Source organism: Peromyscus californicus, unplaced genomic scaffold, assembly GCF_007827085.1.
Source record: "Peromyscus californicus insignis strain IS unplaced genomic scaffold, ASM782708v3 Scaffold_8__1_contigs__length_139910024, whole genome shotgun sequence".
NCBI lineage: Eukaryota > Metazoa > Chordata > Mammalia > Rodentia > Cricetidae > Peromyscus > Peromyscus californicus.
Window position 1 is genome coordinate 133158017 of NW_026294606.1, and position 16122 is coordinate 133174138.

The 16122-nt window shown below is 48.1% G+C and overlaps 1 protein-coding gene across 13 annotated transcripts in view; it reads right to left on the reverse strand.

Moving 5' to 3' along the window:
- The window catches only part of Znf827 (zinc finger protein 827), a 179695-nt gene that overhangs the window by 88796 nt on the left and 74777 nt on the right, over positions 1 to 16122 (reverse strand). For 9 of the 13 annotated variants that reach the window (XM_052728181.1, XM_052728180.1, XM_052728178.1 and 6 more), the window contains exon 6: positions 6530 to 6580. The exons of the other annotated variants lie outside the window; for them this stretch is intronic. In XM_052728181.1, the coding sequence (XP_052584141.1) occupies positions 6530 to 6580 (51 nt within the window). The remainder of the gene's footprint in view (positions 1 to 6529; positions 6581 to 16122) is intronic. 13 annotated transcript variants of the gene reach the window in all.

The following is a 16122-nucleotide window of genomic DNA, read 5'->3' on the forward strand; positions in this document are numbered from 1 at the left end:
AGCCATGTGGCAAGGTATAGATTAATGGAAATGGATTAATTTAAGCTATAAGAACAGTTAGCAAGAAGCCTGCCACGGCCATACAGTTTGTAACCAATATAAGTCTCTGTGTTTACTTGGTCAGGTCTGAGGGGCTGTGGGACTGACAGGAGATAGAGATTTGTCCTGACTGTGGGCCAGGCAGGAAAACTTTAGCTACAGCTCTCCTCTCAAACGGGGCAGGAATGAACGTCAAGCAAGTACCCGTGGAGAGCACTGACTAGCAGTTACAAACAAACAAACAAACAAACAAACAAAGAATAGAGGAGCGCTTCAAATTAAATGATTAAAATTAATCTGCTGCTACCCAATATCAGCTTACCACAAGAGTGCTAATTTTTTGTTTCTCTTCCTAACATATTACACACGATTCTCGTGAAAAACTGCTCATTCTTTTGTCAACAGCTGAACTTTGGGGCAACAGGATATTTCATCTAGATTGTCCCCCTTCCCCTCTGTACATCTAAGCAGCTCATAAAAACCGAGTTCACTGATTCGGTCAGGCCTGAAAAGGAGGAAGTGGAGGAAAAGACCGGAGGAGGGAGAGAGAGGAACAGGAGGTAATAGGTAAATGAGGGAAGAGGAAGGGGAGGGGCGAGAAGAGCTGAAAGCTTTTTCAGTTACAGATCACCCCCTTTGCTCATAATCCATCAGCTGCTTCCTGGGGTGCTGGCTCCCCACCCTGGGGATTTGATGACCCCACAGACATTCTAACCTCCAGCTGGATCATCTGCCCACATGAGCAATCCCAGCTCACAATTCCTTCTTCACGTTCCCCTGAAGTATTCAATATGTGGGAACTAAACAGAGGACCCGGGGTCACAGGTACACAATGACGGCTGACCTTCACACTGGAAAGTCACTCCGGAGCCTGAGGGTACACACAGAGGACTGCCAAGACAAACGCCAGGAGATGCGTTGACTTAAAGAGAAAAATCTCAACACCACAGAGGTTCTCTTTCTGTCTCCCTCTCCACCCTCAGGTCCCCATCTTTGACCCCGGATTAAAAGCCACGTGACTGTCTGCACCCTGACTGGAATGGAACAACTCGTTTTTCAGGCTGACTGGGGTGGTTTCCAGTATGATCTGCATGGAAATGCTTTTCCGTCTTTATAACAACCTTCTCAAAGTGCACAGCACACTGACCTCCAATCAAAACCTTTAACATTCTTAATATCCTTGATGGATCCCAGATGTGCAGAGAGCAGTCCAAACTGACAGCTCAGTGCGCAAGTCCAAAATCACACAATCAGTACTGCACAGTCCTTTTTTTCCCATACAACCTTGCTGAGAGTTTCTTTGATTTTTTTTTGTTTTTAATGTGCGTGGGTATTTTGCCTACATGTAAGTGTGTGTGCTATGCATATGCCTGGCAACGATGGAGACCAGAGAGAGTGTCAGAGCCCCCTGAAATTAGCACTGCAGGGCTTATGAGCTGCCACGTGGCCCATGGGTCCTCTTCAAGAGCAGCCAGTGCTCCTCCGACCTGCTGAGCCACCTCTCCAGCCCACCCCCATTCCTTTTCTCAGCCTTGGTGGCAGGATGCTCTGGGCTAGGACAGGTTCTGCTGTGATCTGTGAGACGCTTAGGTACCAGCAGACTGCACTCTGCCTTTAACAACCAAAAACGACTTCTGGAGCTGAGAGGATGGCTCAGTTGGCAAAGTACCTTCTGTGGCAGGCCCGAGGACAGGAGTTCAGAACCTCAGCACCATGTAAAAGTCAGGCCTGGTGCCACAGGTCTGTGACCAACACAGGGAGGGGCAGACACAGCTGAACTGATGTGATCCAAATTAACAGTGGTAGACCCTGTCTCAAAAACTAAGAAGGAACCAGGCATGAAGGCACACTCGGGAGGCAGAGCCAGGCAGATCTCTGTGAGTTCAAGGCCAGCCTGGTCTACATAATGAGTCTCAGGACAGTCAGAGCTACATAATGAGACCTTGTCTCAAAAATGCCAAAATATGAGAAGGAGCCCACCCCTGACACTGCCTGGAGTGCCAGGACCAGGGGCTGGACAGCCCAGAGACCTAGAACCAAACACAACTGGCAAACAAACAACTAATGAGGATATCCTAAGGATATTCTGCTATACTCATAGACTGATGTCTAGCCCAATCGTCATCAGAGAGACTTCTCCAACAACTGATGGGAGCAGATGCAGACACCCACAGCCAGACACTGGGCAGAGCTCCGGGAACCGGGCAGAAGAGTCGGGAGGAAGGACTGTAGGAGCCAAGGCGGATCAAGGACACCACAAGCACAAGGCCCACAGAATCAACTAAGCAGGGATCACAGGGCTCACAGAGACTGACGTGACAACCAGGGAGCCTGCATAGGTCTGAGCTAGGTCCTCTGCATACATGTTACAGTTGTGTAGCTTGGTGTTCTTGTGGGACTCCTAAGAGTGGGGGTGGAGGCTGTCCCTGACTCTTTGGCCCCTTTTCCTCCTACTGGGTTGCCTTGTCCAGCCTTGATATGAGGGTTTGTGCCTGGTCTTAGTGTAACTTGTTATGCCATGTTCAGTTAATATACCTGGAGGTCTGCTCTTTTCTAAAGGGAAACAGAAGGAGTGCATCTGGGGGAGAGAAGAGGTGGGGGAGGGGCCTGGGAAGACTGGGATGGGGGGACTGCCGTTGGGATGAGAGAAGAACAGCTAAATAATTAAATGGAAGGAAGGAAATATACCTTATGACTATAAAAAACCAAAATATCATAAATAAATAAGTACATACATACATACATCAACGGGAGAGTGTCAGACTTCAGGTCAACTTCTGTTTTCCACACATGCACACACAGAGAGACAGACAGACAGAGAGACACACAGGCAGTCTCTCTCTCTCTCTCTCTCTCTCTCTCTCAACATTGCCCACTTTCCTTGGGGAGAGACAAACAATTCCCCTGGTAGAAAGTCACTCTTTTGAAATTTCTACCACATTCTATTTTTCACTCAAAAACAACAACAAAAAATTAAAACTTCAGCTGGGCATGGTGATGCATACTTTTAATCCCAGTACTCAGGAGGCAGAGGCAGGAAGATCTTTGAGTTCAAGGCCATTCTGGTCTTCAGAGCTAGTTTCAGGACATCCAGGGCTACACAGAGAAACTCTCAAAAAAATCAAAACAGATAAATAAGATAAATACACACATAAATAAATAAAAACCTTCATCTAGAGCAAGAAAAGAAAAAGCTCCTATTATGCCCCAGCGGGGACCCTCCCCATGTTAATCACAAGCCCAGTCAGGCTGACCTGGGAACACAGGTGTCTGCTCCAAATACCACTCTGTCCCTGGCTCAGCTCCTGGTTGCCAGAGGGCATTCTCACAGAACAATGGTTGAATTAATCATTCCTACTGGCTCTGAGTGTCCACTCCCACCAGGGGTAAGTGTTCACTTCTAGGACCTACACACACAATAACAAAGGTTTTAGAATCTCTTACTAATTAATAGGACAAGCACTAATTTCTGTCCCAAGGGATCTATACTTCTCAAGGGAGGTGGGGCCAACCTTGTCAGTAAAGTGCTATCCTAACACCCATGTAAAAAACCCCAGGCATGGCTGTTGGTGCCCAGAGTAACCTTAGTACTAGGGAGGTTGAGACAGGTGGATCCCCGGGGCTGGCCTACCGATGAGCCTCAAGCCAACCAGAGGCCCTGGCTCAAAATCAAGGCAGACAGATCCTGAGGAACAACACCTGAGGATGACTTTTAGCCTTCACACACATGCACCTACGCGCACGCACACACACACACACACACACACACACACACACACACACACACACACACACACACGAAAGACAATCTTAATAGATTATGATGCATGAGAAGCAAGTTGTGTGTGATTATCCACAGGAATACTTCTTTATATCTATAATTTTCCCTTGATAAGTATGGATAAAGTGGTCCATACCTTTTTTTTTAAAGATTTGTTTATTTTTTATGTATATAGCATGTATGACTGCAGGCCAGAAGAGGGCACCAGATCTCATTACGGATGGTTGTGAGCCACCATGTGGGTGCTGGGAATTGAACTCAGGACCTCTGGAAGAGCAGTCAGTGCTCTTAACCTCTGAGCCATCTCTCCAGCCCCCCATACCTATTTTTTAATGGAAGACAAATACCCACAAAAAGATGAGGGTGTCCATTTGTGACTGCAAGTGTGGAGTGTCACGTCCTTTGATGCCTAACAGCACGGGAAAGGTGAACTGGACACATCCCTCGCAAACCCAGCTTGGTGAGCGAAGGTTCAAAGGGGACAGGGGCCTACTAGCCAGCCCACCGTGTTCTCCCATGGGCCAGTTATCCCAACCCTCTGTAATTGGTTTAATCTTGGCCGCGTGCTTGCCCGCGGGCAGTCCAAACCTAGACAACTTATGAGGAGAGGATAAACGTCCCTCTAATACAAAAAGTGAAATTAAACTACAGTTTGTAAAGACATGCAGGAACCCAGGCCAAAGGTGGCGATGGACTGTGTCTGGGGTGTTGGGTGTATCGTATGGCCTGGCTTCAGGGGTGCCGAGGTGAAGCGGGAGTCCTGGTACCCCGACTTAAGTGCACTTGTAGAGCGCAGCAAAAGCAGCTCTCACTTTTGTCTCCCACCTTCTCTCTGAATCTGCTCCATTCTGTTTGCTGGGTGAAAAGTCAGGCAAGGCCTATACCTTGGTCATTCTCAGGTAATACAAGAACTACAGCCCATTAAACAGCAAAGCACTCCAGATTCTGAAACCAGAGGCCTTAATTCCAGGCACTGGGCCGCAGAGAGGCCTTCCTCAGAAGGTGAGTCATGTCTCTGCCCTGAGAGGGTCTTCAGTGGTCCACTTCTGGGGAGAGAAAATGGGAACCACATTTCCCTTTCTCACAGTGTTCTTCCTTCAGACCCTAGAGAAGGGCTGGAGGAGCCAGGGGAGGGACGTGCGAAGCCACGGGAACGGTCCCCTGCTGTCCTGCTGCACAGTGGTTTTGCATCTTTGGATCAGCAGGTTTTCATCCCTAGAGACTTAGCCAAGACCTTTCTTCCCTGTATTTGTCTTGACGGGTGAGCTCCCGAGAGCCTGGGGCCACACAGTCCCTCCACTGCCCTGCTCCTGCCGATGGCCTTCCACCTTCCTTTGTGCTGAGGTCCCATCCATTTACCCTGGGCAACATTTAAGACAAAACCCACTCAGGCCCCTAGTGGGAACTGGTCAAGGTGTGGGCCAAGGGAAACAGTCATGTCTATTTAGGACTGAAGAGACCAAGTTCAGTGAATACACCCCCGCCAGAGCTCAGTCACCAGAGCACCACGCAGCCCATTTTTCCCTTCCAGATGTCAGGGACAAATGTCACACACGGGGACAGCTATGGAACTGCAGGACACACTCCACAGGCAGTGTCCCTTAAGCCACACTCTTTCATCGTAACTCCTCCTGCATGTACCTGGTAAGACAGAGGCAGTGCAGTTCCCCAGGAAAATCCCCTCTGGATGAGCGGTGAGGTAGTGCATGCCTCAAAGCACAGCATTTGGGAGGCTGAGGCAAGAAGATCCTAAGTTCAAGGCAGCCTAGGTTACATAGACTTCAACAGCCAACTAACTCTCGTTCCCTTCCTTCCTTGAGCTTGAACCCAGGGCCTGTGTAGGCTCCACAAGCATTCTGTCCCTGAGCTGTATCCCCAGCCCTTTTTTATATTGTTTATTCCATTGTTAACACTATGTATTCATTTGAAAATGTTTAAGAAAGGGTCTCATTAAGCTAAGTTTGAACTTGTTCTGTAGTTCAGGAAAGCCTTGAAGTTGTGAGCCTCCTGCCCCAGTCTCTGGTACGGCTGGGTTACAGGCCTGGGGTCTTCTATCACCTGGGTTACAGGACTGCAGTCTCCCATGCAGCTGGATCACAGGACTGGAGCCTCCCATGCAGCTGGGTTACAGGCCTGGAGTCTCCCATGCAGTTGGGTTACAGACCTGGAGCCTCCCATGCAGCTGGGTTACAGACCTGGAGTCTCCCATACAGCTGGATAACAGGCCTGGAGTCTCCCATGCAGCTGGGTTACAGACCTGGAGTCTCCCATGCAGCTGGATCACAGGCCTGGAGCCTCCCATGCAGCTGGATCACAGGCCTGGAGTCTCCCATGCAGCTGGGTTACAGGCCTGGAGTCTCCCATGCAGCTGGGTTACAGGCCTGGAGCCTCCCATGCAGCTGGGTTACAGACCTGGAGTCTCCCATACAGCTGGATAACAGGCCTGGAGTCTCCCATGCAGCTGGGTTACAGACCTGGAGTCTCCCATGCAGCTGGATCACAGGCCTGGAGTCTCCCATGCAGCTGGATCACAGGCCTGGAGTCTCCCATGCAGCTGGGTTACAGGCCTGGAGTCTCCCATGCAGCTGGGTTACAGGCCTGGAGCCTCCCATGCAGCTGGGTTACAGGCCTGGAGTCTCCCATGCAGCTGGGTTACAGGACTGGAGCCTCCCATGCAGCTGGGTTGTAGGCCTGCATCACCTAACCTACCTCTCACTTCCATAGTTTTACTCTTGTTGAGATGGCCGAGCCTTCCTTTTACTAAAGTGAGACATATGAAATTCAAAAATTACCATCTTGGCCATATCTTTTTTCTTTATTCTTGACTGTGTGTAGTGGGTGTATGCCTGTGCTCGTGTGTGTGTGTGTGTGTGTGTGTGTGTGTGTGTGTGTGTGTGTGTGTGTGTGTGTACACGTGTGCTTGCGAGTGTGGAGGTCAGAGGACAACCTCTGGTATCATCCTCAGAAATGCCATCTGCCTCCTTTTGAGACAGAGTTGCTCATTGGCCTGGAGCTTACCAATTAGACTAGAAGAGTTGGCTACCCACCAGGGACCTGCCCGTCCTGCCTACTCCCATGCTGTGAGTGCAAATCCAGCTCTTCGTGGGTGCTCAGGACATAGCTAAGGTCCGCTGGCACTTTCCAAGACTGTGCATCTCTCCACCCCTCCTCCAAGTTAGTCATTTTAGAATGTACACATGAGTGTCATGTATTCTAGTCACACAGATGGGAAACCATCACCATCCATCTCCAAGCTTGGCAATCTTCCTCAAGGGCAACTGACCCACTGGGCATGAACCGTATCCCCTCTTCAGCTCAGCCTTTCTGACACAATGCTCAGTGTCTAACAGTCAATCTGTAAAGCAAAGATTCTTCAGGCTAGTCTCTTGGTAGTGAAGTCAAACTTCACATATAGTTTAACATACAGTTTAACAGACCATCGAGATGTTCTCCAGAGAAATAAATGCAGAAAAATCGAGCTGGATGAGCAGGTTATACACAAGGGCAAGTCCACAAGGGGCCAGCTGTGCTTTCTTTGCACAAGGCGTGGGAAGGTCAAAGGTCACTTGGCAGAGGGATGGAGGAACTGGAAACAGGGCAGCTCTTGAACTGATTGTGAAGAACCAAGAAAGAAATGATGATGCCTGAACTGAATCCAAGTCCAAGAGACAGCCAGGCATGGCAGTGCACAGCAGTGATCCAGCAAGGGGGAGGCTGAGGAAGGAGGACACTGAGTTCCAGGCCAACCTGGGCTACATAACAAGACTCAGTCTCAAAAATGAATGATGGTTGGATAAGAGATTCACTGACATGCTCCAGTGACGGAATGGGAAGTAACTGGTCAGTGATGGGAGTCAGAGTTTGAATTAAGAGATGAGTGTGAAGGAAATTATGCATGGCCTTTGGTCAGGGACTGGATGAGGGGCAGGTAAGGTTTATGCCTTTAAGATTTGGATGGCAGTATTAACAGGAATAAGGAAACAGAGAAAATGGGTTGAGCTAGGGAGAAGCATGGAGGAAAGTTTTCAGTCCTGCTTTGCCTGACCTGGAAGATGAAGACTTTGGGAAGTGGAGGTGGTGATGGCTTACGGGCAGGAAGAAGACATTCCTGACGGAGAGATGGAAAGTCAGCTGAGCACGGGACTAGATGAGATCTGCAAAGGATCACAAGCAGCGACAGGGGATGAGCTGGAATTGTCACTACCTTCTGTTAGGAAGAAGAAGAAAAGCCAGGAGAACAGAAGAGACTCAGGACCTTGGGGGGAGCAGACAAACTGCACCCCACTTCCCAGGTGGTCATCACCTGGCTGCATCCTGCCCTTGGCCACGCACACAGATGACAATTCCTGTCCTATGCTACAAAAAGCCACAGGCTACCTCCCAGCCTCCTCCACAGACCTTCCTGCCCCGGGAGCACACAGTGCCACAGCAGGCCTGCCCCGTTCTTTTTATGTGTTCTTTCTTACATACCTGAACAAGGAAATGAACTCAGATTGCAAACCCCTTTTCAGAAGTCCCCATGTCTTCCCGACTGGCATTCTCTCTCCACTGTCCTAGACATACAGACCTTGTATCTATCACCTACCACCGAAAATTCTCTCACAGCCATGCTCCCCTCTGGACTGAGGTCTCAGGAGAGCTTGGCTCTTCCCACACCTCCAATCTTCTTTAATCAGCACAGGGCCAGTGTAGCTGGCATGTCTGGTCTATGTCTATCACAAACATTACCTGAGGTCAGGTACACAGTAGAGGTGTACTGCTAATCTCCTTTCCTGATGCCAGTGTCTGGCAGAAACGCATATGCAGTGCATACTCACCACATGGAAGGACAGATGGAAGGGTGTGGAATCGGCAGTATTAACCGCCTGTCTCTTCCCTAGGCTGCACAGAACACCACCGCAGCAGGTGCTTTAGATAAAGAACAAGATGGAGGTGGCCCCGCTGGTAAGGGACTTGCTTTTCAAGCACCGGAACTTGAATTTGATCCCCCAAACTCTCATAACAGACCCGAGTGCAGTGGTATACACTTGCAGTCCTAATGCTAGGGAGGTGGAGACAATCCCTGGGACTCCATAGCAGTCAGCCAGCCTACTCGGAAAGTCCCAGGTCAATGAGAGACCCTGTCACAGAAAACAAGGTGAGTAGCGCCTGAGAAACAACAATTGAAGTTGATACCTGGCGCGCGCACGCACGCACGCACGCACGCACGCACGCACACACACACACACACACACACACACACACACACACACACAGAGGTGGGGGTGGGTGGGGTGAGGATGTCTCTGGAAGGGCTGCCAACAGTGCCACACTGAAACCAATTCTCCTTCTAGTGAGGTAGACCTTCAATCACATTAGGTAAAAAAACAAAACAAAATAAAATCTCTCCTCTCCAGCTTGCCAGCCTCAAAGACCTGAGGGTCTGGACTGGGCATAAAAAGACCTTCCACATAGGAATTTGACTCCTGCTATTGGGATGATCATAACTTTAATGTTTTGGTGAATTATTATGCAACCCAAAGCTCCAAGTGGGTGGAACAAATGACCAGGAACCAGGAGTGAAATTACAAGGTGACATCTCCACACGGGCCTGGCACAGGCTGGCATTTGATACAGATGAACTGCCCTGGCTTTGCTTTCCTGCCTATGCCAAAATCCAAATGGAATGAGGAGTTAGGCTGAATTTTTTGGCTGCACAGAGAACCATTAAAGCCAGATCTACTGGAGCAGAGGCCAAAGGATGGAGGCCTAAATGGAACTTCACAGACATCTGACATCTAAGTGGCTGGGTTTTTTTTTTTTTTTTTCCTTCTTGGAAAGAAGCAATAGAGGGGCGAAGCAGGCAAGGCCTGTAGCCCTGACTCTCTCAGCCTGTAACTGGGGGTCGGGGTGGGGGCTGTGAGATCCTCACCCTGTGAGGCCTGGGTGCTCACTCCTGCTGCATTTTATTGTTTCACTGAACCAGAGTCTCTGCCTTGGAAAAAGCTGCAGCATGTGTGGGTTGAGACAACCTTCATTCTTTGAAGGATTAGGCTGGCATACCCTTCTTCACTGTGGGGATTATGTGCTGTTTTGTTTCCTCTATGCTCTGCCCTTGGTTGATGGACACAATGGCCAGGGTACAGGGCTCTCAGCAGGGTAAAGCTGAGAATGTAAAGTCTGAAGAATGACGTGGAGACAGGGGCTTGCCCATGGCTGCTGCCAAACCCAGAGAGACTCTGCTACTCTGACCAGAGCCCTCCTTCCCCTGGTGGACATACTGGCCTGGTGGACATATCGGCAACCTTTTCTGAGGGGGAGAGAGAAAACTTTTTTTCATGAAGGAAAGCAGGGGTAGAAAAGATTCTCCCCAGTTCTTATAATACAGGAGAAACTTCTTATATATAAAACGACCTTTAGTGTACACACACACACACACACACACACACACACACACACTCACCCCATGATCCACTCAAAATAATTCAGGAGTAACCAATCAAAACAATGAGGCAAACCAACGATGTCTTTGAGAAAGGTAACTAAAAGATCTGTGTCAAATTGAAGCATTCATTAACTAAATTCCTCTTTTCTAGACTGCGACACCATTCTTCCTAAGAATTTTGTTAAAATGATAGTTGTTAAGGCTGGTTATGGTCTCTTCTCAGCCCACCCGCGCTACAAGTACATTTTGATTCCTAAAACCATTTTAATGGTTTTGTATCAGAACTGACTTCTAAATATAATCATAAAAATTATGAATTAAATTAACTATTGTGCCCTGTCCACATCAGTATCCCTGGAGACAGTAGGATACAGGAACACACATCCAAGGAATTAGCTATATATACTAATTCACAACTAAATAAGAGTTGTGTGGAGGATAAGCTTGGAGTTAACTTTTTTTAAGCTTATCAAAGACAACAAGTATTTTTTTTTAATTACTCCAAATTTGCAAAAAACAACCATACCCTAGGAAAGTTTGGTTCAGGGGCTGGAGAGATGGCTCAGTGGGTAAGAACACTGACTACTCTTCCAGAGGACCTGGGTTCATTCCCAGCACCCACACAGCAGCTCCCAAGCATTTGTAACTCCAGTTCCAGAGAATCCAATGGTCTCTTCTGGACTCTGTGAGCTCCAGTCACACACATGTTGCACAGACATACATGCAGGCAAAACACCCATATGCATAAAATAAAAATAGATAAATCTCAAAATAATAATAAAAAGTTTAGTCCAAACCTTAAAAGTAAGAAAGAGTTAGTACCAGGCAGGGCTCCCCCAAGACAAGCAACACACTATTCTCTGTCAGCTCAAAGAACGGTGATTTTACTCCTGTGGATAGTGGTAGTCTTCAATGGCATCACCACACCAGCCACCCATCACTGTCACAGGTCCCTGTCTGAGGTGATGCAACTGTGTATCAAAAGTGTTTCCAGACCGGCTCCAAACAGCACCCACGGCTACAGTGCAAGGTTGTGACTTGATTCTGGTGACCACAGGATAATTCTATCCATCTAGCCTTGCAAATTCTGCACTTGTTTCCACTTCTGTCCCGATAAAAATCAAGAATTAAAATCCTTCAGTTACTGGGGGCTCAGGGAGTGAGCTCTGCCAACCCAGAGGGAGACACGGAGTGACCGAGACATCCATCACCTGTTGAACTCTGAGCATCCGGGTCTTAATGCAAAGATCTCCCCCCCCCCCGTCACCTTGTTTCCATCTCATTTAATAATTTCACTAGAAATTAGCTAAAGGGTGCATTTACACTGCACATATGCCATTTGGTAACACTCCAAATGATCTCATTTAAAAAATATTAACCTACTTTTCATCAATGTCCAGAATGTACTTTTTTCTTGTCTCACATTAAAAAAGCAAAAGAAAAAAAGGGGCAGAGGTATGTGTGTCCCCAAATGCATCCAATCCAACCTGAAAGCTATTAAAAATCTTATCCTCTGCCATTTAATAAATCTCAGAACTGCCCACCTCCTCCGCTGGGATTAATAGAGCTTTGTGGATCAGAATGTTGGTGTGACTGTATACATATGCCTGTGCTCGAATGCAGATGCTGGTTTTAAACAATTCCTGAAGAGTCAAAAGAATTCTGGATGCAATAAAAAAAAAAAATACTGAAAAACAAGGGCCACCTCCGTGATGCCTGGCCACTGGTTTAGGCACAAACTGTCAAGAGGACAGAATTGCTTAGTGTCCAACAAGATGAAGGACTGAGTGAAGTTTATTTCAATAAGTAGGGTTTCGTCAAATTCCTTCTTTATATTTGTGTGTCTATGTGCACAGATGTGTGTAAGGAATGCATGTGCTCATCTGTGTTCCTGGGTGTGGAGACCAGCGGCCAATCACAGCTCTTGTTCTTGTAGTGTCAGCTCATTTTTTTTTAAACAAAGAGAAAGGAAAAGAAAAAGCTAAACTACCTGCAGAAGTTTAGATTGAAACGCTGGTGAGTGAGGACCACCGGGGACCTGCCAGTCTCTGCCTCCCCGGAGCTGGGATTACAAGCCTGTGCCACACACTTGGGGTTTGTTGTTTTGAGATAGGCCCTTTACCATGTAGCCCTGGTTGGCCTAGAACTTGCCTTGGAGACCAGGCTGGCCTTTGACCTCACACAGACTGCCTGCCTGTCTCCTGAGTGCTGAGATTAAAGGCAGCACCACTGATGCAGCCACATTTATTTTTGTCTTAAGCATGGGTTCTAGAGGGCAAACTTGGGTCCGTCCTATGGTTGACAGGCAGGCCCTTTACCAACTGAGCCACTCACCAGTCCATAAAGCTTACTTCTTATTGGAAGTTTCTAGAAATTTTAGCATGTGAAAAATTACCTTAAAATTCTTTTCTTAGATGGTGTTAAAAATGACTAATTCGGCCGGGCGGTGGTGGCGCACGCCTTTAATCCCAGCACTCGGGAGGCAGAGCCAGGCGGATCTCTGTGAGTTCGAGGCCAGCCTGGGCTACCAAGTGAGTCCCAGGAAAGGCGCAAAGCTACACAGAGAAACCCTGTCTCGAAAAACCAAAAAAAAAAAAAAAAAAAAAAGACTAATTCATGCTGGAATAATTACACACACTGGCATGTAACAGTATGCTAATATTGTTAATGTAAAAGATAGTGGAACCTGACACCCCCTGCTGAGGGGCCTCACTGCCCCAACAGCATTGGTCAGCTGAGGGCTGCTCCCCAGGATCCAGAGGGTAGTTCACAGTGCATCCTGTGACAACGGAGACTAGAATAAAGTATGTGTGTGTGTGTGTGTGGGGGGGTAAGACAAGAAGTAGATAGGAAAAGAATTCCAGTGAGGGAATCACCCTGCTCACCTTGTGTCTTCAGTGTTCAGAACTAGACTTGGAAAAAAGAAGGGACTCAATAAATAGTTGGTTGGATGAATGAATGAATGAACACAATACAAGTTCTGCTTTCTAGGTTTCACTTTCCAAACTCTAAGTGTACTTGTGGTCAGCAGGAAGGTTAACTACAATGCACGTGGTATTTTGAGAGAAGCAGAGAGACTGAGAGAGAGAGACCACACTCACATGACCTTTATGGCATGCTGCCTTAAATGTTCTATTTTATCATTAGTTATTGTCATTAATCTCTCTGTGCCTAATTTGTAATTTGAAATTTGGATCATAGCTATGTATGTATCGTAAAGTACAATAGGGTTTGCTGCTATCTGTGACTTCATGAGGAGGTCAACGCAGGTGAAGGGGTACTACCCAAAAAGAAGATCAGTAAAAAGGAAAGGAAACACAATCACCAGTCAGGAGCTAAAGACAGGGCTCAGGAAACCCCAAGAAACCGTTACCTAGTCTCCAAGATCAAAGCCCTCACAACCAAAAACAATCAGCTCTTGTTTATCTGACAGGGCCCCTACTCCAGCAAGTCGGGGCTCATGTCCCCCCAGAACTTGGCTCCCTGTGGGTTTTGGAGATCCCGAATGTGTGGATATCCTCATAATGAACTCTGGCTCTGCTTCAACAACCTTCCCAAATGTTTTTTAAATCAAAGCTTCTTACACGTGATGCAAGTGACTCATTTTATTTCCTTTTTCTCTGGTTCCTGGGTCCTATTCTCTCTGGTGCCGGGACTCAAGGGCAGGGAAGGAGGAGCCAGGCAGATTTGGGCGTGGGGAAGTATGGGCTATCTAGGCCTAAAATCAAACAACCGATGTTACACACAGAATCAACAACAGCTCTGGGAATGCCCCCAAAACACAGAGGCAGGGAGGAAAAGCTTTCTAGAAGGAACAATGCTTTTTTAGGAAAAAAAACACCAATGTTGTTTTAGGAAACAACAAACAGCACCCTGCAAAAACGGCACCCGAGCCCAACACAGACAGAACTGTAAAGTGCAGTGTGTTGGGCACAAGGCGTCTACAGGAGACTGCCAGGGGTCCTGAGTAAACGGTCCGCCCTGCAGACCAAGTAAAGGTTCCAACCTCAGTCCTTGGCTGGTCCTCTTCCCTTCTGACTAAAGGGGCTATTAGTTACCTCCGCTCTGTGGCTCACAGGAAGCCCCTGTAAGGCCTTCCCATGAATGCTCTCTACCCCAAGAGCAAAAAGAGTTTCTGGAAGCCAAACCAAGGGTATGCATATGTTTAGGCCAAGGGTGAGTTTACGGGGGACCTGACGGCCCTGGTAGACAGTAAGGAAATGCCTCATAACTCAGTCTTTAAACACTGTCCCGCGCCACCTGACTCTGAACCTGAAATAAACTGTCCCGGGTCGTGAATATATTCTGTAGCCTTCTCATTTCTCCAGCTGTGGAGATAAGCCACACAAACAGGGCAAACCACAGGAAACCAGGAAATGTGCGGATTCCAGCTGTTAGAAACAGGGAAGTAAATCAACCCGCAGCACAAACGCGGGATGATTTATGCAGGGAAACATACACAGGGGTGGAGTTAGTAAGAGAGTTATTAGGAAGGAAGACAAAGGTCTCCTCAAAAGGACACCATAGTCCCCGCACTTTGACCAAGAGAAAACACCACTGTTAAATCATTTGTTGTCATAAAGAACAACAGAAGCCAAGGCAAGAATCATCTCTTCACTACGGTTTTTCCACTCTTGGGCTACATGGATGGACTCCTGCCCAATGGAAAGGGGTCTCCCCGACTCTGCCTGGACTAGCTTCCGGAGTGAGCATGCGCACAAAAGGTGCTGCGCAGCGTCCAGAAGGGCCCCTGCTGGGGGTGACTCATCCACTTGGCGGAGGGCCTGCTGCTCAGCAGTGAGGATTCCCTTCTCCAGGTAGGTCCGTGATGCCAGCTCGTACCCGGATAAGCACGGGATCCACAGGGTTTAATTACACGTGTGGATCTTCCCCTTCTTTGACTGAATACGCTAACGGGGAAGGTTAACACGGCAGTGAGAAGAAAGACCGATGCAGAACAAGAATGTTCTAGGCTCAATGAAGAAAGTAAGGATTTTGTTTCTGCTCTTCCTCACCAGACTATCTCTGGAGTAACAAGCAGGGGGAAAGGCTAGGTGGGGGAAACACCCATACAACCAGGACTGGACCAAGGTCCCACCTGCACCTAGCAGGGTGTCCTCTGAGAAAAACCGCCAGCAGTGTTGTTAGGCAGGTACATGCAGTCAGAGGCCTCAGGTAACTACGCTCTGCTTAGCGCTGTTCAGAAAGCGGCTGCCAAGGGCTTGTTTGTAAACTGTTGATGCCACAGTTTCAGGCGGTAAGATGAGGTCTGTAGTCATCTATTCCAGGTCCATACAGAAAACAGCATGCAGGCAGGGACACTAGCCTTCAAGCACACTTCCTGGGTATTTTGTTCACTATCCCACAGGAAGAGCTGGAGGCCCCACCCATCAACTCCTACCCCTCCGGAGCAACTCTACCCCATCTCTCAGTATCCAGACTCCAGTCTGCTTCAGTTCAGAGACAGTCAAACAGAAAAGGCATCCAACGTGAAGGCGTAGCCTATGAAATTCCTTGCAGAGGGCTTGCCTAGTTTCTGGGAACACCAGCCAATACAAATTTCCGCGGCTCTATTAACATATGCAGCTCTGCAAGAAGGAAATGATAATAAAACAAGAGCCCTATTGAGTCTGGACTTTCTGAATCCTGGCTTCAGTGTGGGAGGCAGGAGGAAGCCGGTTAAGAAAGCATAAAGGGCGGCCAGAGGGGCGAGGGGGAAAGGGGGGAAAGGAGGTGCTGAGTACAGGCCCTGGGGGCTTGAGCTTGCAAAGCTCTCCTGGGGGTGGGCAGAGCAAGCGGCAACAGCCATTCAGGTACAGGAGTCTAAGAATTCGTAAGGAGTGTGCAGAATTATAAAATAACAGAAGGGCTCTTCTGG